The sequence below is a fragment of the Chenopodium album genome, chromosome 10 (genome assembly GCF_948465745.1).
Source record: "Chenopodium album chromosome 10, dcCheAlbu1.1, whole genome shotgun sequence".
NCBI classification, from domain to species: Eukaryota; Viridiplantae; Streptophyta; class Magnoliopsida; order Caryophyllales; family Amaranthaceae; genus Chenopodium; species Chenopodium album.
In genome coordinates, this window is record NC_137843.1 from 22,836,021 (window position 1) to 22,862,637 (window position 26,617).

Genomic DNA, 26,617 nt, shown 5'->3' on the forward strand with positions numbered 1-26,617 from the left:
TATGCTTTTGTATCCAATTTCTACCATAATCTTCCTCAACGAAATGAACGATGTTGGCAATTCCGCATTCCTAAATTGCTCACATCTCCATCAGTGTGATGCTGAATAATTGGAAAATTATGGCATCTGTGTTGTAATCGAATTTTCGCCAGATAAAGGAGGCCTTGTATAAACCTCATCTGGACTGCATTTTTAGATTGTGCAAGGTGGAGGATGAAATTTTTTTGACGTGGCTTCTTGTACGCCTTGTTTAAAGTAAATCTAACTTCTACTCTTGTGATCTTGTCTTTTAATTGCCACAATGTTTACGTTTGTCGATTGCCAGGCGTGATTTGAATGTTGCTTAACCAAAGAGACTTGAAAAATTTGAAGTTTTGAATATGGTTATACTTATTACTCCATTTAATTTAGGGATAATTGATCAAGAGTGTCAAATGGGTCGTTCAGATTAGTTTCTATTTGGCTGATTCTCTATGGATCTCATTCGAGTTTCCAGTCATTTGAGTCTATTTCAGGTTAAGTCATATTAAAGGGATGGAAAGTCAATCTAAACCATTAATTCACAGACCTTCGATTAAAAATAATGTTCTAATTATTAATTCCTCTGTTCCCCTAATATTACAATAATTACCATTTTAGAAAGTTTTACAAATATTACAATATTTCTTTATTTCTACATTTTTCTCTCTTTCTCTCTTTTCATCACATGAGTCCCTATCTTTATTCTTGTATATATTTCTCATTTTTCTAAAAATCCGTGTCCAACCCCATGTTGTAACATTAGAATAACAGAGAAAGTATTATTTAAGTATTATCTGTTAATTTTCTAGACATCCTAAAATAGTAAGTATGTCAACGACATCACGTTCAACTATACATCCTTGTTCATCAACTAATAACTATACGTGTGGACCAAAACATTACCTTCTTATTTCATCCTATCCCTCTTCTCTCCATTAGTCCATTACCAACCTTCCAATTCAATCAAATTATCCAGCTTTCACATAGCATAGAATAGAAGCGATGGAAGTAGGTGAACCACCACACCAAGCACTGTACTTTGTGTTAGCCTATCTTTCATTACAGCAACTCCTGCAAATGAGCCTAGTTTGCAAGTCACTTAGAGATTCTATCAGAGATGATGTTTTAGTATGGCTCAATTTGGTGGTGGAAAAGCCGTTAAGTAGACGCATTACCGATCGAATTTTGATGAACATTACCTCTAAAGCTCATGGTAGGCTTCGAACTTTGGCTCTGCTAAATTGTTTTAAGATTACGGATGATGGATTATTGAAGGTTGTTATCGCAAATCCACTTCTTACTAAGGTAACTTTTATAACCTTTATTGGTTTTTGTTTTTTTAATAAGCTTTTTCATTTAACAAGTACGAGGCATTCATTTGATGAAGAGAAAGCAAATGATGTAGACCTGATTTGATTTCAGGTAATAGGGGGTTTCGGGTTTGTTTAGAGAATTCGATCAATTAGCGAGTATTAGGATGTTTTATTTATATAAAATAAGATTAGCTACAATACTTGTTATAAATGCAATATAGCTTGTGTTCTTGCATTGTTCTTAATATGATCATCTCAATTTATAATGTGATAAACCATCTCTTTTAAGAGGTTTTGTTTGAAAAATTATGTAAACCATATTAATTTAATCATCATTTTAATGGTTAGACTAATGAATTTTTGAATATCTAAGTTTATAAATCCCGTAGTATAAATTTTGATTTGCTATATATTTCAGGTCTATGTACCTGATTGTACTGGATTAACTCCAGAAGGAGTACTCAGGGCAGTAGAAACTTTAGCTGCGAAATCAACCGGCTTAATTAGGATAAAGATCAATGGTATTTACAATATCAAGAAAGAACACCTTCTGATACTGGAGTCCTGTATCACTAAAACTTCAGAAAACAAGCCTAGGTTCTATCACAAATACTGGAGTTCCTCTTTTCGTAGCATAGACGAGGATGCCAGAATGTTCGATGTAGAGTTATGTCCTAAATGCGGAGAGATCAAGTTAGTCTTCCATTGCCCTAAGGAGACTGAATGCATTGGCTGCATCCAGTGCATACCGAGGTGTGAAGTTTGTGGCAGGTGCGTTTCTGACGAAGACGAGGATGATCAAGGAAAAACTATATGCAATGACGTGGTTTGTTTAGACTGCTGGCTTCGCCTTCCAAAATGTAATCACTGTAACAAGCCATTTTGTCCTCAACATGCTGATGAGCAACTTGATCCTCTTGGCTCACAAGGATTTGTATGCGAGGTTTGTCAGGCGAAGTTACACACACATGGGCAAGAATAATGCTTTGTATAATCCAAAGATGTACAGAAAACAAATGCAGGTTTTTCCTTCGTCCAACTTACTCTTTAGCATTACTATAATGTAGGACGGTAGTTATTTGCAGAGAAATTTAGACTTTACAATACTTAACAGTTAACTCATAGATGATAGATGCTGCTAAAACATGTCCGACAAAACACATCAGTATTGTAAGCTATGATAGTGTATTTCCATTCAAAATCTTTCAGATTTTGCAGGTTTTTATCTCAGTAGCACTTGTGATACAATATAATTATTACAAGTCTTGACTAGCTAAACCCATCTATAGTTTGTCATTGCTAGTAGCCTTTTGATTAAGTGTTATCATGTGATTTAAAATCAAATTTTATGCAATTAGACTTCTTGGGTTTCTTTTAACAGACCTGTTTATTGAATTTATGCTACATAATTGATGAGCTTTGCAATCATTGTCTGGTTAAACATGCTGTGCTGCTCATTTTGATTCTTGACCAAGCTAAGTGAGTACATACTTGCCATTGCTTATGTTAAATTGCCATTTAAGTTATCAAAATTTAATCATTGACGCCGTGTATTTGGACTGGTGGCTTCGCCTTCTAAAATTTATGCAGTTTAAATGACTGCTGGTAGACGATAACTAACACTAGTAGAGTTGTGAAACTTTGAAATTAATGGCATTTGCTTAGCTCCACTGATAACTTCAATTTCATGGATTAAACTTCTGGTTCTCATTTTCACTGAACAAATTGCTTGTAGGATTTTCGATAATTTATCCTCTTATCCAAACTCTAAGATAGCGTTACTTATGGGGAATTCATAAATCTTTTTTGGCTTGAATACAGAAGAAAAAAGCTTTTATTTTAAAGAAAATACATTATGGGTGCAGCTCAGATTTGCTCCTAGTGCAGATCCCAGAACTGCTCAAGCTTCATTTGTGGGGTAGAATATTCTCCTGACAGTATCTTTGTTGCTACAATGCGATTAGCTGCTTCAGTATAATGAACTCCATCCCAAATTATCGACTGTGACACATTCTTGCAGATCGTAGAGCCTGGCTGTCCACACGTTGCGTTTCTGTCATAGTTGTTTGGAAGCTTACCACCACAGCAAGCAGTAAATGGTTTTTTGAATCCTAAGACAATGCACCGTATCATTAACTAATGACAGTGAAAGAGCAAGATTTCTATCTATTAGGTTGGTTACAACAAAAATGAGGATGAAATTTGTTGATTAAAACAGCCAGGATTAAGATTAAGCTCTGAATGTTATTACCATATTCTTCAAGGTTGGCAGATAGGCTGTACTTGATAGAATATACATCGACATAGACGATAACAGCATCCTTGTACACCAATCTTAGATCTTCATAGAGCAGCCGAAGCCCCTCGTTAAAGCCTGTTGCTGCTTGGTTTATAACACGAAAGCATCCAATATTATCAAGGTCATCATCAGTATGAGGATGCAGGGCAAGTTCTTTGGGCTGACAGCCTAAAGGCCCCGTGTTTTGGATCCAAAATTTTCGTCCACCATATTGGTAGATTGTCTGCAATTTTTAACCATTCACCTTAGAGTGAGCTTGAAAGCTGTCCAAAAACAAAAGCTAAGCTTCACCTTATGTCTAGTTCATTACTAAATTTGATCCAAAAACAATATATTCTTGTTTACAAGATTTATTACATGGTTTCTTCTTTTATAATCAAACCATACCAGACTAGACTACGTACATTCAAACTAGATCTTAATCAAGTCATTTTAGATCACCTTATTTCTGATGAAGAGAGCACATAATGCACAAGTTAAGAACTTACATCGACAGCCAATCTAATTTCTTCGAGAAAGGATGGGATCTTTTGAGCAACTGGTTCAAAGGTTATGTTTGATGCGTATAGGGCCAGTAGAATATCGTTTTGTCCTACATCGATCATATAAAGTGCTCTACGGAATCCCTTCTCATTGATCAAGTCCCTTGCTCCTGCATGAAATATATATCAGTTTTAGAGCTTAGGAAACTTCCATGTAACATATACTTGTTATGTAACAAAATGAGCATTACTAAGAAATGTAAGGTACATATCTACCGTGTGATATAAGCTCCAATGACCGATTTTTGTAGTGAATAAACTGGCGAACTTGGATACTCAAGGTAAAAGGAACATACTTCGGCAGCAGGGTTGCACCTGCAACGGCGAAGTTGACTCCACTAGTAAAATTAGGCTTAAGTGAATCCTAGTACGGGGTTAGATAACGCAAGTTAAGGTGTTCACCTGCAGGAACATATTGTTACATTACTTCATATAAATTTTCGAAACTAGAAATTGAATGGCAAAAACTTGTGCACAACGGGTGTACGTGTACATATACTTACAGTAGAAGTCAATAATGAGACGACCATCACCAAATCGACCGGTACCCCTGTGGAAGAATGTAATTCCATGGGGCAGGCCAATGGGAAGTCCAGCACCGGCTAGCACGCCTCCGGTATCTGAATTAGCGTCTCCCAAATTAATAAGAAGAGGCCTTTCTTGACTTCCTGCTACATTTACAACATTTGAGAGTGTTAGTACAATAAGTAGCATGATCATATAACACCTTATTATTACACTCATCTTAATCTTCATTTTCTTATAAGCTTATTATCATTACGCTAAGCATAATCTCACCTTTTTATTTCGTTTCTTGGTAATTTATTTGATAAATTTTAAATTACATTAATTTGGTTAGTTTTTTTTTTTTTTTTTTTTTTTTTTTTTTTTTTTTTTTTTTTGACAAATAGAACAAAGAAAGAAAACAAAACAGAACCAAAACCAAACCAACTAAAAGGACCATAAAAGAAAATGCCGACAACGAGCTTGTCCCGCAAGCCAATGGGCTGGAGCAACCCAAGAGCGATCCACCTTCTGAATATAACAAGCCTGAAACTTAACAATAATTGCCCGAATATCCCGAAGGAGCCACGCACAGCTAATATCTTCCGCAACCGCATTACAAAGAAGATCAACCAATTGAGCACAATCAGAATAAATAGACACATGCAGAAACCCTCTTCTTAAAAGCGCTTGAAGCCCCAGAAACAAGCTTGTAGTTCTGCCTGAAGAGCAGACGAAGCCCAACAAGCCCGAGAACCACCACCTTGAACAACATCCGAATCCAATTGTCGAAAAATCCAGCCCGTCCCAGCCGAATAAGTCCTACTGTCCCAAGCCCCATCTAAAACCAAACAAACCGTTAAGGAATCATTAACCGAGCCCCTAAGCCACCGAGAAGAACCATTTCCTTGCGGATGAAGAGGATACCGACAAACTGAAAACCAACGAGAAGAAACATATGCAGCCCGTTTACTCCTTAGAAACCAGTCATCCATCAGTGCTGAAATGGTAGCCTGAGAGAACACCGCACTACGAAAAACCAAATGATTGCGAGTCAGCCAAATAGCCCATAGCCTGGCCAAAAAAAAGTACAAAGAATCCCATGAGTTATTCCGGACATAATCAGAAATAAGTACGGTGACCCACTCCTCCAGAGAGAGAATAGCCGGACCTGCCCTCTCAAACCCCGGAGGAGCCTCCATTAGGCCACCGCCCACGGCAGGACAATCCCGAAACAAATGGGACGCTGTCTCCAGCCCCCTACGACATAGAACACAAATATCATCCACAGGAATCCCTCTCTGAGCAAGAGAATGGAACAAAGGGAGGGCATTATGAAGGAGCTTCCAAATGAAAATCTTCAACTTCGGAAGAAGCGGAAGACCCTAAAAAAACTTCCACCAACCCTCAGAAGCTGGAGCACTGGGGAGTGAAACCAACGAGCGGCGAACCAACATAGCATAAGCCGACTTAGTCGTGAACTTGCCATCCCTACTAAATTTCCAATACACAAAATCGTCCATCGGACTTTGTGGACGATCCAGGGACAAAATACGATTGGTTGTAACATCATCAAACAGCCGGTGAATCCTCAAGGGATCCCACGCGTTAGAACGCAGATTAATGATAGAAGAAACATGAGTCGGAAGATCCGACTCATCCAAACTAGCTTTAAATTGTACCAACCCCCCGGGAACCCAGAAGTCCTCCAACAAACGAACACGAGAACCGGAACCCACCTTCCAAGCTAAACCCGAAGCCAAAGTCAAAGCCCCGCAAATCAAACTCCTACATCCCCAAGACGGGCGACGCAACCTGTCCGGAGTCAAAGAGAGGAGACTAGGATATTTAGCCGAAATAATCTTGGAGGTCAAAAGCTGGGGATGCTGCCTGAGGCACTAGCATTGTCGAGCAAGTAGGGCAGAGTTGAAGATTTCCAAACTACGAAGACCCAGTCCCCCCAAGCCTTTAGGAAGATGTAAAAGAGAAGCCGAGCGAAAAGCCATACCCTTAGAATTAGGAGAATATTTCCACCAAAACCTAGCAAACATATTATCAATACACCTTGTGATTTCTAACGGAACATGAAAGACAGAAAGGATGTGGTTAAAAGACGCAACTAAAACCGAATTAATAACCACCAACTTAGCTGCAGCCGAAAGCCCAAGACTAGAAAAGGCCGACAACCTCTGAGAAATCTTGTCCACAAGAAACCCGAAAGCAGAAATCCTATTTCGTCCAAAATCAACAGGAGTACCTAAGTAAGAGTCCAACGACTCAACCTGATGAAGCCGCAATTTCCTTGCCAAAAATTCTGTATAGTCCGAAGGAGTATTCGGGATAAATTTAACATATGATTTTTGTAGGTTAATCATTTGGCCTGATTTATCACAGAAATCCTTGAGAATCTGCAACAAAGTATCACAAGCCGAAGGGTTCACCTCAAAGAAGAGAAGGGAATCATCAGCAAAAAACAAATGGGAAATTGAAGGAGCTCCTCGAGAAACACGAATTCCTCGGAAAAGAGAATTAGCTTCCGCCCGTCGTAACATTGCAGACAACACCTCCATACATAACACGAACAAATAAGGAGATAAAGGGTCGCCCTGTCTAAGACCACAATCGGGCCGAAAAGCTGAGGAGGGCTCACCGTTGATAAGGATCTGATAGGAAACAGTTGAGACACACTGCCTTACTAAATGAATCCAATGGGGAGGAAAGCCAAACCCATGTAAGACCTGAAAGAGGAACTCCCAGTTAACCCTGTCATAGGCCTTGTTCATGTCCAATTTTAAAGCCGCAAAAAAACGTTTCCTAGCCCTAGAAGAATTCAAAAAAGAAAGAACCTTGTGAGCAATGAGACTACTATCATACATCTGTCGACCCGGAATAAAGGCATGCTGAAAATCTGAAACCAAAGTCGGAAGAATTTGCCTCAGACGAATAGTAAGAGACTTCGAAATGCACTTATATAGAACATTACATAACCCAATAGGTTGAAACTGAGAGACCTGTTCTGGTCTATCCACTTTCGGTAGCAGGACCAAAAAAGTACGATTCCACTCCTTCAACAAGTAACCGTGTGCAAAGAAAAATTGAACCGCTATTATCACCCAGGGTCCCATCACCTCCCAATGTTGTTTAAAGAAAGCTTCCGAGAAACCATCTGGCCTTGGAGATTTGTCATCTCCAATCGAAAACATCGCGTGACGAATTTCGGAAGGTGAAAAAGGCTGTAACAGGAACCGGTGATTAGCAGCCAAAATTCGTGGTAAGCACATATCCTTCCACCAAGAAGAATCGATCGGTGGGGGAGAAGAAACGGGTTGATATAAATCCTTAAAATAAGAAGTTATTGTGGACCGAATATCAGCCGAATTGGAAACCCAATCACCATTACCATTCTTAAGGCAAAAAATGACATTCCTACGACGACGAGCTTGGACCAACGAAAATAATAATTTAGAATGAGACTCTCCCACCGCATCCCATTTAGCCTTAGCTCGTTGTTTCTAATACATAAAAGCCGCATGAGCCTCCTCAATCCGCTAATGACGAGAATTAAGGAAATGACACCTTTGAACTGGAGAGAATAGAGCTGAGGCATCATAAAGAACAGTCATGACCAAAGAACGCCAATTTATACCCCAAGCCTTCCTGTTAGAGACACACCAATGTAACATTTTCCCCTTAATTACTTCCAGTTTACGGGATAGCGAAAACATCGGAGAACCAGCTATAAATTGAGAAATAACTAGTGTAATCATCGAAACAATTTCCGGAGCGGAAAGACACCAATTCTCAATCTTGTAAGGCCGAACATGGTAATATGAGATCTTAGAGTCAGAAAACACAATGGCTGCATGATCTGAAAATAGAATAGGCTGGTGGAGGACATAGGATTCGGGGTAAGATTGAAGCCAGGCGGGGGAAACATACGCCTTGTCAAGTCGTTCAAAAATGGGATTAGTATCAGACCTATTATTTGTCCAAGTAAATGAGGGTCCTGAAAAAGGAATATCTTGTAATCCCATATCCAAACGCCACTGGATGAATTCCAGGCGTCTCGGGATGTAACTATTACCACCAACCTTATCTGAAAGGTATTCCACCTGATTGAAATCTCCAATTAATGCCATATCAGGGTATAAATGGATAAAGGAAGAAATAGTATTCCACACAGATAATCTATCACTTAAGTGCGGGGCCCCATACACAAACATTATATGCTTTATTTCATTACCCATCATCAATTTACATAGGATAATATGTTGAGAAATATAAACAGGCTCCAAAACAATCGGAGCAAACCAAAACACAAACAAGCCCCCACTAAGACCCACAACATCTATTCCACAAGAACCCAAAAAGGAAAAAGATGCTAACTTCCGAGCAACACTATCTACAGTAGCTAAGGTTTCCATGAGAAACACGACATCCAAACCAAAAGAGCGGACTAACGAAACCAAATAAGGAATTTTAGGGGTGTCCGCTTGCCCAATACCCCTACAATTCCACGCTCCAATCTTCATTGTTGCTGCGGTGGCCCTTTAGGGGAAACCACCGATCCCTCCGAAGAAGCTACCACAGAGTCTGAATCAGATACATCACCACCCCTGAGCTTTTTGAACGGAACCAAACAGGGGAGACAACTCGAAGAACATCCATTTTGTTGCTGAGAACCAGGGATAGGAGGCGTCGAGGGAGCTACAGTATCACCACCGCGCTTCGCCGGGCATTTATTTGCCATCCACCGCATCATACCTCGACCCCTATCAAATATTCGAACCGATTTTGGCTTCACCCCCACATCCGATTTTGTTCTTTGTGAATCCCCATCATCATCAGATTGATTACCGACAATTATATCTTGTGAAGGAGGGGATGCCGGAGGGGAGCAATCCATCGGAACGACTTCATCAACCTCCTGAACCGGCGGCATACGTTCCAAATTTAGAGCTCCTGGGTTGTCCACCACCTCGGGATCCTGCGGCTGCGAAGGTGTTAACGCCACTTCTGAAACTTCGGGACTCTGAATTGGAGAAAATGAGAAAGCTTCCACCGGTGAGGCCGCAACATAGCCTGAGTGTTCCGTGCGATCCGTCGGGAAAGAACCAGAGAACGATGGAGCAGACTCAGAAGAAGATTCCGAACCGCCCTGAGGACCTTTCCAATTACTTGGGCCCTGCCCAAATGGATCATCAAACATGGGCCCCATTGGGCCAAGAGGAGGAGGAGAGAAATACGGCACATCAGGTGAAACCGAGGGAACTTGTTGGTCCAAAATGAGTCGGCCAGATCCAGACTCCCCTTGAATTGGGCTAATAGAATTGGACTGGCCCAACTGATTTCCAAACATAGAACCATATTGATCAAAAGATCTGCCAAGTGGCGAACTAATCTCCGAAGAAATTATTTGAGAGTTCAAGGTCCAGCCCGAAACTTCTGGGCTCACGTGATTTGGATTAGAATTGGGAATTGGATTTGGCTGAAACCTTTCCTGTATCCTAATACCAGCTGTTGAAGAATTACGGCGCCGCATGACAGCATTAAACAGATGATTCACACGTGGTCTATCATCACCACGTGACGGGGAGGTATGCCAACCTCCCATATAGTGCCAATTTGATTCCCTAGCTCCTGCATGTATGACACGTGCAGCATTCCTTTGTTGTTGAGTAGGACCTCTAATTGCTCATTAACAGCTCGATTAATACCTAAATCCCTCCACCAAACCTCATTAATAGAACTACGGTAAGCGGTTGGAGATAATGGAGGAAACAACCCCGGAATCGTGTTTCTGCCTCGAGATTGAGCCGAGGAACCCGACCTGGAGTCATTTGGAGATCTAGGAAAACCGGTACCAAAGCTGTCATAGTCCGACGGGTGTGAATCCGCCGGAAATTCCGAGGGGTCCTCTTCTATGTGAAAACCGAACCAAAGCTCCGTATTCCAAACCGAAGGGGTCGGGAAAATGCCTCGAATAGCATTAGAGTATAAACTAGTGTCCGTAGGGCCATATAACACACGAGCGCCGCATTCGTGAAACCTACGAAATCGGGCTTCCAAATGGTGAGTGATCGTTTGTTGAGTTTTTCCACACGAGTCCTTACCATGTCCGACAAATCCGCACTTTTTGCAAAATCTAAAAATACCCTCGTATTTAAAACGCACCCATGTGACACGGTTTTCACGTGTCGGAAAATAACAACCCGCAATCAAAGGCAAGGATAAATTGACTAGAATCTTAACACGAGGACAAGGGATAGGAAGCTGACCATTACTGTCGTCAACCATGGTGACCTCACCTACATGAGCAAGGACCGCTGACGCCACCAACGATGTAGAATAGCGAATAGGAAGCCCTTGAACACCAACCCACATGTTCACCAAGTGTAAATTCATGGCGTCCGGAACCGAATAGTCACGTATCCTTTGAAGAACCACAAGACTTCCTTTAAAGTGTACCCAACCACGAGTGTCTAATTCATCAGCATCTTCTTGTGTACCACAGCTAAATATGAAGTCCTGGCCATAAGGGTGAACTCGAACCGGAGCTCGGAGATGCCAGAAACGAGAGACCAGCCTTTGAATTAAAGAAAGGGAAAATTCACGGTCGTCCCAAACTCGACCTATAACACTACAATCCCAATTGATAATATCATCTTCTGCAAAAGATGGAATATTAACGAACTCCTCTCCTATAATGTGAGGGTAAATAAAGGTATGAGGTTGAATATATTGCGCCATACTAGAACTAGAAACTTAAGCTGAAGCCACGAAAAGAAAGTGATGAAACTAAAACCCTAAGACCTAAACAGAGAAAATTCTCTCACTAAGACTTTTTCTCACTCTAGAGAATTCTTCTTTCCAAAAGCATGAATGTGTTTTAATTACATTAATTTGGTTAGTTGATAATAAAAAATTAAACTTCTTATGTAACATATGTTATTCAAAATTGTATTGTGTTTCGATAACTTAATTATAGCTTGAAATCAGCAAATTGACATTAACATAGTAATATGAGCTCATATTATAATTTAAAAACAAAGAAAGACAAATTAAATGTCTGGCAATGATAAAAATATACCGTCAACTTTGGAAGTCTACTATGAATAATAACATAATGCATTAGGTCTAAACAATCACATGCATACATAGCACTGAAGGTGACATATTTTATTCAAAAGAACTCCGAACTTCAACATTAAAATAGTATAATCACAATAACTGACCAGTATGGATGGATGTTACTTAAATTAATTGGTTAAAACAAATTTGATGAATGACAATAGTACCCAAAATACGAGAATACGAGATTGAACCCTTTCTACATTGATCATTTAACTATGTTTTATTCGTATACCATGTATATAAATCATAAAAACTAGTCAAATTAGAGTTAGTTATTGTCAAAAGTTAAAGGTGTAGAGACTAGATAGTAAAGCGTAAATCTTTGATAATTTTTTTTTGGAAAATTTGTCATTTACTACCCCATAATAGGGCCATTATTTGAAAATTACTATCCACAAAACCAATGTTCCCTCGTGTTTTAATAAGTAATTACACTTTCATCTTTTTCACTATTCACATAATGACTTTGACTTGATTAATTTAATAATATATTAAATACAAATCTATTTCATAATATCAATTTTCCTATAGTTTTACTAACATGTAATTAAATAATAAATAAATGGTCAAAGTTGTGTTTTGACATAAATGTTTGGTCAAAGTGTAACACTTAAAACACAGAGGGAGTAATTGGTGTGATTGCAAATGGGTAATGTAGACACCTGATTGTGTCTCCCCAAAAACCAAACCCAGTGATGAATATTTTTCACGTCATTTGATTATCGAACAAGGTGAAATGTGAAAAGTCTTGTGATGTGGTCGTTTTAATAAAATACTTCTTTCTGTTTTCGAAAATATTTCTTTTTTTTTCGTACTCTATTTTTGAAAATGTTAAGTCCAATTTAGTTGGTCCATAATAAGGGTCCAATAATAGTGTAGTTGGATTGAGCTCGAAAAGAGCTTTCCAATGATATATTATAAGCCCAATTTCGATAAATAATGAGGAAGTTATGGTCAAAACACTAAATTGGGCCTTAAAAGAGTTTTATATACGACTCAATGATCAAGTGGAGGGCCCATTAATTATCCTTCTTAAAATCATTAGGATTGATTTTAATCTTCTAGAACAATCTAGAAGGTTATCTTAAATTCTAGTGGAATTAGGATTAGTAATTATATCTTTTAGAAAATAAAGAGTTTTATTTGGAATAAAACAAGTGTTTTAAAAAGAATAAATCTAATTTTAAAAGATAAGTGCGGACTAATTAATCTAATTCAATTAGATTAAGGATTCCATACGAATTTTAGATAACGCGTTCTCCATCGCGTAACGACAGGACCCATCGAGTCGCGATGGACCTGTCGCTCGACGATGGACTTGTCGCGCGGCGATGGACCCTGTCGCGCGACGATGGAGCATGTCGCGCCACGATGAAAGCAGTTTTACTCCGAATCAAATTCGATCTTTTTCTGATCGTTTCTGGACTTTTTCCTTATAAATAGGGTCGTATTTCCTCGTTTACAATCATCAACAATCATCTAATTCTATTCTCTTTTCTCTCTTAAGCAATAGCTTGTTCTTTCTCCCTCTTTCTAAACCTTTCCTTTTCAAAATACAATATTCCTCATTCATGAGACTTAGACACACCTAGCCAAGCTCGAAGTTGCCTTTACCCTAGACGTGAAAGGTTGATAATTTATGAGGGTTTGGTCCCAAATCCCTATTTCAACTATTTAAATTAATTGTTTGATTTGATATTTTCCTTGAAGTTACTAACGCGTGTATTGTTTTGATAGAAAGAGATACGAGGTAACAAAGTAAGTTGTTTTATTGCTTTATTTCTATAGAAATCATGTTTAGATTATATTAAATACTAGTATCATGTTAGGAGTCTTTATGATTCTTAGTATCATGTTTAGGGTAATAACTAATATTTCTAATATTATGTATGTTTCTAATATTATGTTTAGGTTGCTTCCTATTTTCTTCTATCATGCTAGTATCATGTTAGAGATAAAGCTTTGATTCATGTTAGAGATAAAGCTTTGATTCTTTTAATGTTTAGTGACATGTTAGGATTTGTTATTAATCTTGTTAGTATCATGCCTAGGATCTTGCTAATATTATGCTTTGTTGAGATTGAGATTATGATGATGATGATGATTTGTTTTATCAATATAATATTATGTTGCTTGATATATTATGTTATTGGTTGATCACGCCCTCCCTTGCAGGTTTAAAGGGAATTTGTACTTGTAATCACGCTTAATAAGATAATTAATAATTTTATTTAGGCTAATGTGATTTTAATTTAAGTGATCGCCAATAATTGATTTGTTTGTGCATTAATATTCAACCAACATAGATTAAACAGGTTTAGGATTAATGTATTAACTGTATGTTAGTCAGAAAGCGCACATGAATATGAGAAGAATAAAGTAGAGGTTTATTTTTAGGGCAGGTTCAATCTCTTTTAGGTTGGATTTATACCTTCATCCCCGAATATCCAGTCATGGTTCCAGACCACTATGGAGTTAGCGATCTCATGGATCGTGAAGGGGTGTAACCTTCACTCTGTGAACGGTTTACAACTTCCTAAAACTTGTTGGCGACTCTTTCGCTCTAGCTTCCTTCCCTTTGGATGCCACCATACTTAAGTGTATGATCATTGTGGGGCTCAAGTGTAGGACGTTTGAAATATTCCCTACCGGTAGTAATTTTCAAATGGCCTTATTTGTGGTAGTAAATGCCAACTTTCCCTTTTTCTTTTCTCAAAAGTTGTATGAGCGGATCTTATTAATTGACCCATCTAAAGGTGTCAAAAACTGACATGATCAACCCAATTTTATCTGACCTTAGACAACATGATTAAGATTTTAACTTATATGAACACAATAGTTTTACATGATTCAACTTTAAAATATAACTAACCAGACCTAGTCACTTGGTTATCCCAATTAACACCTCTAGCCCCCGCCATGGTAAAGTCGAAAAGTGTGGAACTCGTTCGACAAATCCTTGACATGGGCAAACCATGGCTAGGACCACGGCAAGCACGATTTTATGATAACGAGCCCTGGTTAGCAGTTTCACGGACCCTGAAGACGTCGTTGCGCTTGGCTATTGAAAAGAAAAATGAAGAGAGTGCGATGGCAATATTATTGTCAATGGATGATAATGATATAGAAGAGGTTTGTAACGTGGTAGACATATATGGGAATAGTCCACTCTTTCTTGCTGTACAAAATGGGTTAAACGATGTTGCTGAAAAGATATTGATGTCTAATGGCTCTTATAGTCTCAGTGGTAAACATGGTTCCACCCCTCTTCATTTTGCACCTAGATGTCCAGGTTTGTCTTATTTTTACTCATTGTTTTTTTAGAAATAATCGCTTCCTTCGTTATCTTTAATTTTTCTTTTTTTCAGTAAAATTTACACTTGGACCGTCACATAGTGTTTGGTAGATTAATTGATTAAAGACAAACAAAGAAAGTATGTCATCTTTGACTATGTCAAATATTTTAGGATGTACAAAGTATTGTTGTTATTGCTCCCTCCAATTTTTTTAAGCTAGTGTTTCACTTTGATTGGCATATAATTTTAGACAAATTAATTGACTTGATTATAAAAATATGAGAAATTGTGAAAAAGGACCTTTTAAGTGGTCGACTTTTTGAAAAAGCACCTTTTAAGTGAAAACTTGTGAAAAAAGACCTTTTAAGGGGTAATTCCTAGTTTCTCTTCTTGATAAAAAAGGAGCATTTCTCATGGGGGTAATTTGGTCCGTTTTTGCTGGGATATGAGGGTTTAACTGTCATTTTTGTATGACTGCATATTTTCATTGACAAAAGCCGTTAAATCTCAATTTTGACAGAATGTTAAGTGTTTTAACTTGTAATTTTTACCCCCTTGTTACCTACTCCCTTTTAGAGGTCCATCTCTGTTCACAAAACTTGGAGAACCCAAAGAGGTGTCGTTTGCAGCGGTGATGCAGACTTCGTATGTAGGAGCTTCAATGGAGGAGAGAAAGCTCAGAAGTGTCTAACACCTATCCATAAAGGGTTAAACATACCCTTAATTTCAATATTTTCTTTATGGGTTTTTCGTTAAATTCCAGCGGCGAAGCCGCCATTCAATGGAGGAATTCGAGTTTTAGCGGCGAAGCTTCAATGGAGAACGGTCACCCTTACCTTTTTGGGTTGACCATGCCATAAATTTTACCCTTTCTTATAGGGTTTTTAATTTGATTTTGGCGGCAAATCCGCCTATGTTCGCCGCTGATGATGGTGGTTATCGTTGGTGGAGACGATTTAGACGAAAGAGGAAGAAGATGGTGTTGGTGTTTGTTGTCGTTGGAGGTGAAAGACGAAAGAGGAAGGTGATGGTGTTGTCGGTGGAGGTGAAAGACAAGCCTTCAAATCTGGAATAATCAAGCCCACCTCAAATCTGGAGACTACTACATACAGCGACACAACAATTTCGTTCGACTTCTCCGATTGATCCTCGGATCAGATTTGTTGGTTTGCTCCGGTGACATTGAGAAATAACCTTGAATAGTTGAATATGAATGATGAAATTTCTACTGTGGGGCAACAATAACTTTGAAAAATGTTGAGCAAACGTTGTTAATTTTACCGTTTAATGTTGTCTACAATGATGCACCTCGCGAGATTAGTGGAACCCACATCCAACAAATATTCAGATTATAATACTATTTGTTTACAATTCCCAAAGCGTTTTTATTACACAATTTCCACTAGAGAAACTCTTCTTGTTCCTCAAGAAGAGCAACTAGGGTGCCCTCCCCCTTTTAAGTTACATTTTGTTTGTATGGGGTATTTGGGTGAGTTTGCGTGATGGTCAATGCCAGAGCTTCGGCATTGACTATCACGTGTTAGTCACGTGACTTATTTTTTGTAAAGATTTTTTTTTTTTATAAAAAAAAGTCACGTCACTAACATGTGATAGTCAACGTCGGAGCTCCGACATAGACCACCACGCTAGCTCACCCAAGTACCCCATACAAACAAAATGTAACTTAAAAGGTCATTTTTCACAAGTTTTCACTTAAAAGGTCCTTTTTCAAAAAGTCGATTACTTAAAAGGTCATTTTTCACAATTTTCTCTAAAAATATTTAAGTGGAGTAGGGGAATTTAAAAATTATAAAAAAAGATATATCGTGGTTAATATTTTATTCAAAAACTAGTTTAGGTCCTGTTCCATGCACGATAATTTTCAATGTTATTATCAATTCACAACTATTTTAATCAATGTAAAATAATTGTCAAAAATTAGCGTGAATTAAACTACCGAAACATTTACTAAAATGAAACATAGTCATATGAAGATCGATTAGCTAAATATGTACTCCCTCCGTTTTAAATATTAGTTTCATTTTCTATGCGCGGAGTTTTAGGAGAAATTGGAGAAAATAATAAAATATGGAGGTAGTGGGGTAGGAGATAGAATAAAAAATTGTAAAAAACAAAAGTAGTTGAGAGAATTGAAGGAAAGATAATATGAAATTAATAAAATACGATTTATATTGGGTCCACTAGGTGAGAGAAATGAATTAAATATTGTAAAAGACTTTCAAATAAGGAAATGGAGCAAATTTAAAAATGACCGAAAACGAAAAGTGGATCAATTATTTAAAAGCGGAGGGAGTACTTTAAAGTTAAGCATTTGAGCATATGGTTATTTTATATATTTCAGTGTGGTATTGTTAAAGTGTTATTTTTCTTGTTAACTAAATGCAAAATTTTAAAGTTATGTAATAACCTTGTGAATAATTTTTCTTTGTACACACTATTAAAATCACTCTATTATTTCATCCAAAAATGTGCAACCTAAAATAATATTATTACATATGATCCCGACAACATATTATTTCTTATTCAACTTTTCTCTTGATATGAACTCTAATTAGGTATCAATATATTTTAAATAATATTTTGGTGAAATTTTGTATAATAATTAGTGGTTATCAATCAATAAATTATATAGTTATTGATTTATGTTCTTATGTAAATATTGGTTATCAAGGTAATTTACTTAACAAAAATTAGTACTAAAGATCTTATGTTGATAATCTACTATGTATACTCTCTCCGTGTTTTAAACAAGTATTATAGTTTGACTTTTTTCACTATTCACATAATGGTTTTGAGTTGATTAATTTACTAATATATAAAAAACAAATGTTATTGTATAATACATTTTTGGATTCATTATAATGTATACTTTCATAATATCAATTTTTCTATAATTTTATTAACATATGATTAGATAAATTAATGGTCAAAGTCAAGTCTCGGCATGCGTATTTGGTCAAACTGTAACACTTATTAAAACACGGAGGGAGTATGATATTTTTCCTAAAGAAGTTATTTTATTTTATTCTTTCTATAATTATAGATCTATATAATAAATATTTGTTTTACAATTAAGGTTAATTACGTTTTAGTCAACTTTTTTTACCTCATCATTAAACTTTACTTAAAAGAATATTTTTCTCCAAGCAAATAGAAGAAAGTAAAAAATATACTCCCTCCGTTTTTTTTAAATGCATCACTTTGATTTTTGTACTATTCACATACCATGATTGACTTAATTTTTTTTACCTCTATAAATAAATAAATGTTATTATACAATATATCATTAGAGTAGTCGTAATGTTTAGTTTCATAATATAATTTTGTTAAAATTTTTACTAATAGAAAATTAAAGATATTAATGGTCAAAGTTGGGTCTTGGCAGATGTGCCGGTCAAATTGATGCAAATAAAAAAAACAGAGGGAGTACATATTTAAGGACATACCAGACGATGACACGTGTCATTGCTGGTGTGTCTTTTAATATATAATTATTGATTGATAAGGGATGTCAAAGGAGAAGAAATCACTATCTTTTAAAAGTATATAATTAAACTCTTATGAGTAGCGTCGATACGATTATGTTCTTAAAATGTTTATTTACATATTTACCCTTTTTAAAGATATGACTAAACTTTTATGAGTAGTATTGAGACCCTTAATTAGAATATTTATAGGATTTTTTGTGAAAAACTACCGAATAAAATCTAGATATTGTGAGAAACTACCTAATATAAAAAATATGTTGTAAAAAACTACCTAATAAGGTAAAATAATGTAAAATACTACATGTCGCCAGATTTCCATTGTTTACCTAATTTTCCGGCGCTGACTCGCCTCAAAACATCACCGGATCTATCACTTTGTAGCCCAAAACTACCCCCACGAACTCGGAATATCCCTAAATTACCTCGAAAATAAACCACCTTGAAAACCAACCCTTGTGGTGGTTTCAAGGGTGTTTAAAGGTAGGTCAAAGATGGAAAGTTTGGTCAATGAAAGAAATCCGGCCATAGGTAGTATTTTACAACAATTTACCTTTTATTAGGTATTTTCTTATAACATTTTTTTTATCAGGTAGTTTGTCAAAAAATTTAGGTTTTATTAGATAGTTTTTTACAAAAAGTCCTTATTTAATTTAGATTTACCCTTTAATTAAATATAATAAGCACAACATTTTGGTCCCCATAAAAGGAATTTGAGAATGTAATAAAGAAATAAAGGAAGTATACACAATAGAGTTCTATTAGGTCTAAAATGAACTGAGACAACCCGTCAACCCAAACTCAAAATAATTTTGTACAATGACATTTGTTTTTTAATTGATCACCTTCCCCTCCACAACCACCCTGTTTATCACACCTTTCTCCAACCATCCCTCCCCTCCATCACCACGAAAAAGCACCCAATTTCCCTCCCCGACCTCTACAATTATCGAAAATAGTGAACCCCCTCCCTTCCCCCTACACATAAAACCAACCTCATCCCCTCCATAATCATTAATAAACCACCCTTTTGGCCTTTCCCTTTCACTCCATCACTACTGAAATCCGCCCTTATCCCCATTTTCACCGTCGAGAAACCACCCCCATGTTCTCCCTTGCCATTGAGAGCAACGAACTTTGCAGATAAAAGCATTTATAAAAGCAAATCATTCAAAGTTAAAATTAGTAAAAACATATTTTGGTAGGAATTTTCCCTCATAAACCCAATTTATTTTATTAATTTTCTAGTCTATATTCGAAATAATAAATCTATTACATTTTTTATAAATCAATTTTGACACACAATATCTTACTACCTTTGTTTTGCTAAATTCTAATTGCATTTTATGCCTAATCTATAATGCACTATATTGAGGTTTTGACCATTAATATCTTTATTTGTACATTAGTAAAAATTATACAAAGTTGATATCTTAAAAATTCATAAAAAAAATACAAATCTAATAAGAACTGAGTTGATAATGTTTTTCCTTATATAAACATTAGTATACATGGTCAAAATATGAAACCTTTGACCTTATGAATAGTAAATAGGTATAACTTAGAAAATAGAGGTGGTATGAAATTATAAAGGAAAATTTGGTAAAATTAATCTCAATTTTCACCCATTTGCTTTAAGTAATTACCCCACTAGAAGATTATTATCAAATAATCCGAACTTTTGAAGATGCCTGTTTGTTTTTAAATAATCCGAACTTTAGAAAGTGCCTGTTTGCTTTTATAAGTCCTAGTTGAGTAGTAACCTAATGAACGGGTAAGGTTTTTTGTTTTTGTTTTTTTTTTTTTAAAATAAATGGTAGCCCTCCGATCTCTATTCAGCCAGCCCCGTCCTTCCCCCTTTTTGGCCACTAGTCCCCTTCCCTTACCCTCTTCAGCCAACCATTGCTTGCCCTCCCCCTTTTCGACTGCTACGTCCTCTACCACTTTCCAACCAACCACCGCTCCCTCCACACTACCCCTCTCCTTTTCAGCCAATAACCCCTTCCACTTCTTGTACCCTTTTTCTTTTCTACTATTTTAATTGGTGGTTAATAGGGATTTTAGGGGTGGCTTGAGAGGCTATTTTGAGGGTTATTGGAAAAGAGTGGAGGCAGTTTTAAGGGGTGATGCTTTGGAAGGAGGGCAATTTTCAGGGTTTGGGCTTTGTAAGGGTGGTTATGTGGCTAGGTAGGGGAAAGTACGGATTTTTTGGTGGGGGAAAGAGGTTGTTTTTAGGGTGGGACAAGGAGGTAGGTTTCGAGGGTGGAGCTGGGAGGGGAAGCATTTTTTCTATTGGGGAGGGGGGAAATCTTGACTGTTGGGGATGTTGTGAAGGCCATTTTTGACAGGTGGGGCCAGGTTAAGGGAGCTACCCAAGTTGGAAGGGGCATTGTATATTTTTTTATTGTATATTTATTTTTAGGAAATTTGCGAGAAAGAATCTTTTATAGTGAATTGTTTATAAAAAAGGACCTTATAAAAAAAAAGTGGCAAATTAGGACCTTATTTCAAAAAAAATTTGTGAGATGGGACCTTTTGACAAAATTTGTCCATTGACCCTCGAAAACCACATCCACCTCACCTAAATCCCATAATGATCTTCAAAAACCACCTCCACCTCGCTGAAATCCCACACCAAACCCCTCAAAAAAACACCTTCACCAGGCCCAAATCTCACCCCGAGCAAAAATCACCACCACCTCATCGAAATCCCCCACAGACCCCGAATACCACCTCCACTTAGCTAAATTCCAACACCGACCCCTGAACATCACCTCCACCATGCCAAAATCCATCAAAAGGTCCCATATCGCAATTTTTTTTTTTATATAGAGTCCCATCTCACAACTTTTTTTTTGAAGTAAGGTCTCAATCTGCCACTTTTTTTATTTATTTATATATATATATATATATATATATATATATATATATATATATATATATATATATAAGGTCATTTTTCACAAACAAGTCATATTAAAAAGGTCTTTTCTCGCAAATTTTCCTTATTTTTGAAATATTTTCTACCAATTCAATCATGTGTTGACACGTGTCAAGTTACCTATTATAACATGTTAGGTGGCCAATTGGGGCCATTAAAAGTGAACATGACCTAAATTTCAGATTATTAAATAATAATCCAAAATTGGAATTGTTTAAGCGAATGGGTGAAAGTTGAGATTATTTTTACCAATTTTTCTAATCATAAATTATTTTTTCAGCATACTTTTTAAATTAATTACATCTCAATATTTGAATACATCAATATGTTTTTTCTTGTTATCACACTTTTAATTTCTTAATGAGAAAATATATAGTATATCATACTAAGGAGAGCTATCAAAAGCTGACTCAAACCGGAAAATTTAACTGAACCTGATTATGACCTAACTTATTTGAACTCGAGAAAATGGTGACCCGAACTCGATATGATTCAACTTGAGATTAACCTTAGACACGAGTTTACTTGAGTGTTTGAGATCCGAACCCGAATATGACCCGACCTAAAGATGACTCGACCAGAATATAACCCATAAATTATTGACTTGAACCAAGTTGACCCCAACCTCTTTTAACCCGTCGAAACCTAAATTTAACCCGACCCGAATTCAACCCAACATATAACTAACCTGAACCGAATTCAACTTGACTTTTTATTAACCTGACCCAAATTTAACCTGACTTGTTCCTGACCCATCTCTATCTCAACCACATTGACCTAACCCAATTTTAAATCACCTTAAATTCATGGATTTTTGTGAAAAACTACCTTTTACAAACTACTTTTTGTGAAAAACTACCTTTTAAAAAATATGTTGTAAAACTGTTTTTAAAAAAATGTTGTAAAGGACTACCACTTGCAGGAATCTGGCCGTTGACTCACTTTTTCGGCGTTGACCACCCACGTGCCGGTCACATGACCTTTCATTTTTTTTCTTTTTTTCTATGCATGCACCACCAGCAATGCCGCCATCTTCACCACCGCCCCACCACCACAACACCTCAAAACACCCTTACAATCGCCCTCACGCATCCCATAATCAATCCAACCCCACTTGAAACCGCCTCCACCCCGTTGAATCCAACACAAGCCCTCAATCGCTTCGCAATTCCGCGACCTTCAAAAAGCAACATCATTAAGTTCATTCCCATGCCATCACCGCACCACCACACTCCATCTTTACCTCTTGACACCACCAATAATAACACCACCACCCCATCAAGCTGCAAGTAGCAGCCATACTAACCACCATCCCAACCACGATACACTAACAACAATAGCGCAACAACCAAATTTAAAAATTAATTATTGTAAATACCAAACAATTGAGGAAAGGAAGGGAAAGGTTCTGGTTTTCGAGGGGGTCGAAGGAGGGTGGGCAGGATTTCGACGGTGAGAAATGCGTGGGTGGGATGAAATTTGACTGGAAATTGATAATTAGTTTGAGGGGTGGCCGAAAATCAAGAATCGAGGGAAAGGGGTAAAGAGGGCTAGGGTCGGAAAAGGAGCGCTGCAGGGGGTGGGGATGGTCGAAAATTGGAAAAGGGAGGCGGAGGGGCAACAAGCACGACAGTCGGCATGTGTGTAGGGGTAGTCAGAAACTAGACAAGGGAGGGGGAGGTGATGGCGAGAGGGTAGGGGTGGTTGAAAACTAGAAAAGGGAGGAGGAGAAGGGGGGGGGGGGGGTGGTAGAAAACGGGAAAAAGCTGCCAAGTGGTCTAGTCAACGTCGGAAAAGTGAGTCAACAGCGAGATTCCGGCAAGTGGTTGTCATTTACAACAATTTTTTAAAAAAGAGGTAGTCATTTACAACAAATTTTTTAAAAGGTAGTTTTTCACAAAAGGTTGTATATAAAAGGTAGTTTTTCACAAAAAATCCTAAATTTATTTACGACCACCTTATTCATATACAATTATAATGTTACGTTCTCCCTTCTAAATTAATTCTACTTAGAATATGACCTTTGCTGCGCAAATGAAAATATAAGATAATATTAAATGAATTTAATGACAATTTGTGGCAGTTGTACGTGTGTTTGTGCCAACGAGTTATTATGAGAAGTTCAATAGTTAATACATACTACTCCTTATGATAACAAATTATAGCTATTAGCTTATTTCAACGAGTGATTAGCTACTTCCTAGAAGGTGGCCTTTTTCAGTTTGGGATTTTTGGGTGGTTTTTTGCCTTTGGGCTTTCATAGTTTGGGGTTTAAAGCTTAGCTTCTTTGTAAGTTGTAATTGTTTCTCTTTGGTAATAAAATTCCTTATTCCAAAAAAAAAAAAAAAAAAAAAAGAAAAAAAAAAGTGATAAAGTTTATCTATATGAACCTGATCATGACTCGACGTGTTTAAATTCAAGAAATTGGTAACCCGAATAAGATACGACTCAACTTAAAAGCAACCCAAGACCCAAGTTAACCCAAGTTTTCAAGACCCGACCCGACATGACCTTACTTGACTAGAATAAAAAACACAAATTATTGACCTGAATCAAAACCCGACTCGAATTCAAGAATTCTACTAACCTGTTATAACCTGTTAAAATCCAAATTTAATACGACCTGTTATTAATTCGACCCAAATTTTAACCCGTCATGTTATTGACCCGACTTAAACCTAACCCAAGCCTGATATGATGCATGATCCCACGTGACCCGACCTGAACTCAACGCACAAAGGTAATGATATTAACCCAAATTAACTCGACCTAATTAACCCGATCCACATTGACCCATCTCAAACCTGACCCAAATATTTGAATTGACAGCTCTAAATTACAAAGTACATTTTATTTCACATTATATTGTTTTTATACAATAATAGCAATAGGTAACCAATCAATATCGACTAAATTCATATTTATGTAATAATTCAAAATTTTGAGCATGGCTCAAGATTTACCTAATTCTTTGTCCTAAATAAATCTCAATTAAAATTTTTTCTTAAATATTAACCTATAATCAATTTAATGATAAATTTTTTTATCAAGTTTTAATCAATTGAACAAACCTCAATATCTTGTATTGTTTTATTTACTTTTAAACATCAATGCACCACCTACTATTATTCATTTAAATTTACCAAACTTTGCTATCTTTGTTTTAATTTATATCCTTTCTTAAAATATGTTTATAAGGAAAATGAGACTTTATTTGGGGACAAATGTAGTACTTTGATTAAATATTATTAATTAAAATATATAAATAAGGGAGATACTCCATATGTTTCGTAAAAGTGTTGTTAGATAAACTAATATTTCAACTTCTTTTTTAAGCTAATAATTAAATAATTAAACTTAGTTGCCAAAATCCAATCGAATAAGTACAATAGTTAATAGCATTTGCAAACCTTTTCTTGGAAATCCACTCACAGGATTCAACTATTCAACTAGATCTTGTCATATTTATGTGTAATGTGTCACACACATAACCTTTTTCCTGTCTGTAATGTGTGCTTTGATTTTCATAATATCCCATATAACTTAATATATTAATGATTCGATAGAGGGATTAGATTAATGTTAAATTTTACATTGTTAATAAAGATCCATATTGGAATTTTTCTCATCTTGAAAAACAATGAGGGATAAATGAATTAATACGGCTGAGAAGTTACTCTACCCATTATTCTCATTACAAGTTGAACTTTTTTTTTTGTTTTTTGATAGACTCATTAAAAGTTGAACTTATAATGCGACTTTCACTTTGATTGTAGCCCAAATTTTAAACTTGATATTTACTAACGACACATTAATTAAATAATACGGCATGATATAAAATTTATGTTTAGGTAATGACACATGAAATTGTCTTGTTCTAATTACAAATGTTTGACATTATATCGTTTTTATATTTCATCAGGTGTTGTTACAAAACTATTGCAAGAGAAGTATTCAAAATTATTTGAAACGATTGATGAAAAAGGATTCACTGTGCTCCATCCATGGGCAAAAATAGAAGGTTTCGGCACAATAGACTGTCATTTCATGTTCAAAATACATACTATGCAGGCTAAAGCTTTCAGGGAATTAATATACAAAGAAAATAAGAATGAGGGTGACAATCCATTGCACATTGTAGCAAGGTTTAACAAATATGATAACCATTTTGTGGCACCAATGTTGAATATTCATTACTTTCAACTAATTGATAAATCATGGAAGAAGTCTAATTTTCCTCCTTGGAAATCAAAGAATAAAAGAGGAGATACACCTTTGCACTTGGCTTTATATTCAAAACATGAAAAGATTGCATTGCAGTTTTTATACAGAAACTCAACATTATGTCAAATTTGTAACAAAAATGGTGAAAGCCCCCTCTTTGTTGCTGTTGCTACAGGATGTGTTCAAGTTGTAGAAAAATTTTTGAGAATTTTGGAGGAGCCCGACTTTAGCATTCTACGTCGCAATGACGGACAAACAATGCTTTATCTATTAAAATTTTGTACAGGTAAAAGCATAGCACCAATACTATGTATTTCCTCTATTACATTATTGTTCCTTTATTGCACCATTTTCCTTTTAGGGAAGTTGGCAAGTCCCACATTAATCACCATTTATATGATGGGCATACTTTCATACACTTTTTGTGTTCAAGCACCAAATACATTTTCACTCTTACTCGCATTTGATAATTACTCTTCTTAGGTCACTTTTACTCTTTGTCCTTTGTTTATAGTCAAATGAGTATTTTTGTTATTATATAATTCATTTTTAAACTTTGTGTCAAACCCAAATGATTCAATTAAAAAAGAATAGGAAGGAGTATTATTAATTATTCTGTACAAGATTGGAGACAAAGGAGAAAACACTACTTATAATTATCTTTAAATTAGGGTAATTTAATAATACCACATTCACTAACGATTTAACCTTTTTGACTTGACGATTTAGGTATTTTAGGTATTAATTAAGTAAGATGCAATTTGATTATTAACTTAGTTGGTAGTGTTCTATTAATTAATAATTATTGTTCTCTACTTTTCTCCTTGTTAAGATTTT

The 26,617-nt window shown here is 36.3% G+C and overlaps 2 protein-coding genes and 1 pseudogene across 2 annotated transcripts; 1 reads left to right on the forward strand and 2 right to left on the reverse strand.

Moving 5' to 3' along the window:
* Positions 1-919: 919 nt before the first annotated feature.
* On the forward strand, positions 920-2,596 carry LOC145563810 (F-box protein SKIP28-like). The gene is made up of 2 exons (XM_081624232.1): positions 920-1,326; positions 1,753-2,596. The coding sequence occupies exons 1-2, from the start codon at positions 1,024-1,026 to the stop codon at positions 2,314-2,316; spliced, it is 867 nt and encodes a 288-aa protein (XP_081480358.1). The 5' UTR covers positions 920-1,023; the 3' UTR covers positions 2,317-2,596.
* Positions 2,597-3,163: 567 nt separating this feature from the next.
* On the reverse strand, positions 3,164-4,931 carry LOC145563811 (GDSL esterase/lipase At3g62280-like; annotated as a pseudogene).
* A 428-nt stretch (positions 4,932-5,359) lies between these two features.
* On the reverse strand, positions 5,360-9,211 carry LOC145565061 (uncharacterized). The gene is made up of 3 exons (XM_081625170.1): positions 8,378-9,211; positions 6,744-8,191; positions 5,360-5,939 (listed from the first exon to the last, which is right to left on the reverse strand). Exons 1-3 carry the CDS (start codon positions 9,209-9,211, stop codon positions 5,360-5,362), a joined length of 2,862 nt encoding a protein of 953 aa, XP_081481296.1.
* Positions 9,212-26,617: the final 17,406 nt, after the last annotated feature.

Bases quoted from the DNA above. Each gene is read 5' to 3' on its own strand.
- LOC145565061 (XM_081625170.1), bottom strand. From the start codon at position 9,211: ATGAAGATTGGAGCGTGGAATTGTAGGGGTATTGGGCAAGCGGACACC. The intron at 8,192-8,377 runs GTAATTAAGGGG...TTTATGTATTAG, and splicing joins CGCTATCCCGTAAACTGGAA to AAACAACGAGCTAAGGCTAA. The intron at 5,940-6,743 runs GTGTATTGATAA...TCTATGTCGTAG, and splicing joins GTTCCGTTAGAAATCACAAG to GGGGCTGGAGACAGCGTCCC.
- LOC145563810 (XM_081624232.1), top strand. From the start codon at position 1,024: ATGGAAGTAGGTGAACCACCACACCAAGCACTGTACTTTGTGTTAGCC. The intron at 1,327-1,752 runs GTAACTTTTATA...TATATATTTCAG, and splicing joins CAAATCCACTTCTTACTAAG to GTCTATGTACCTGATTGTAC.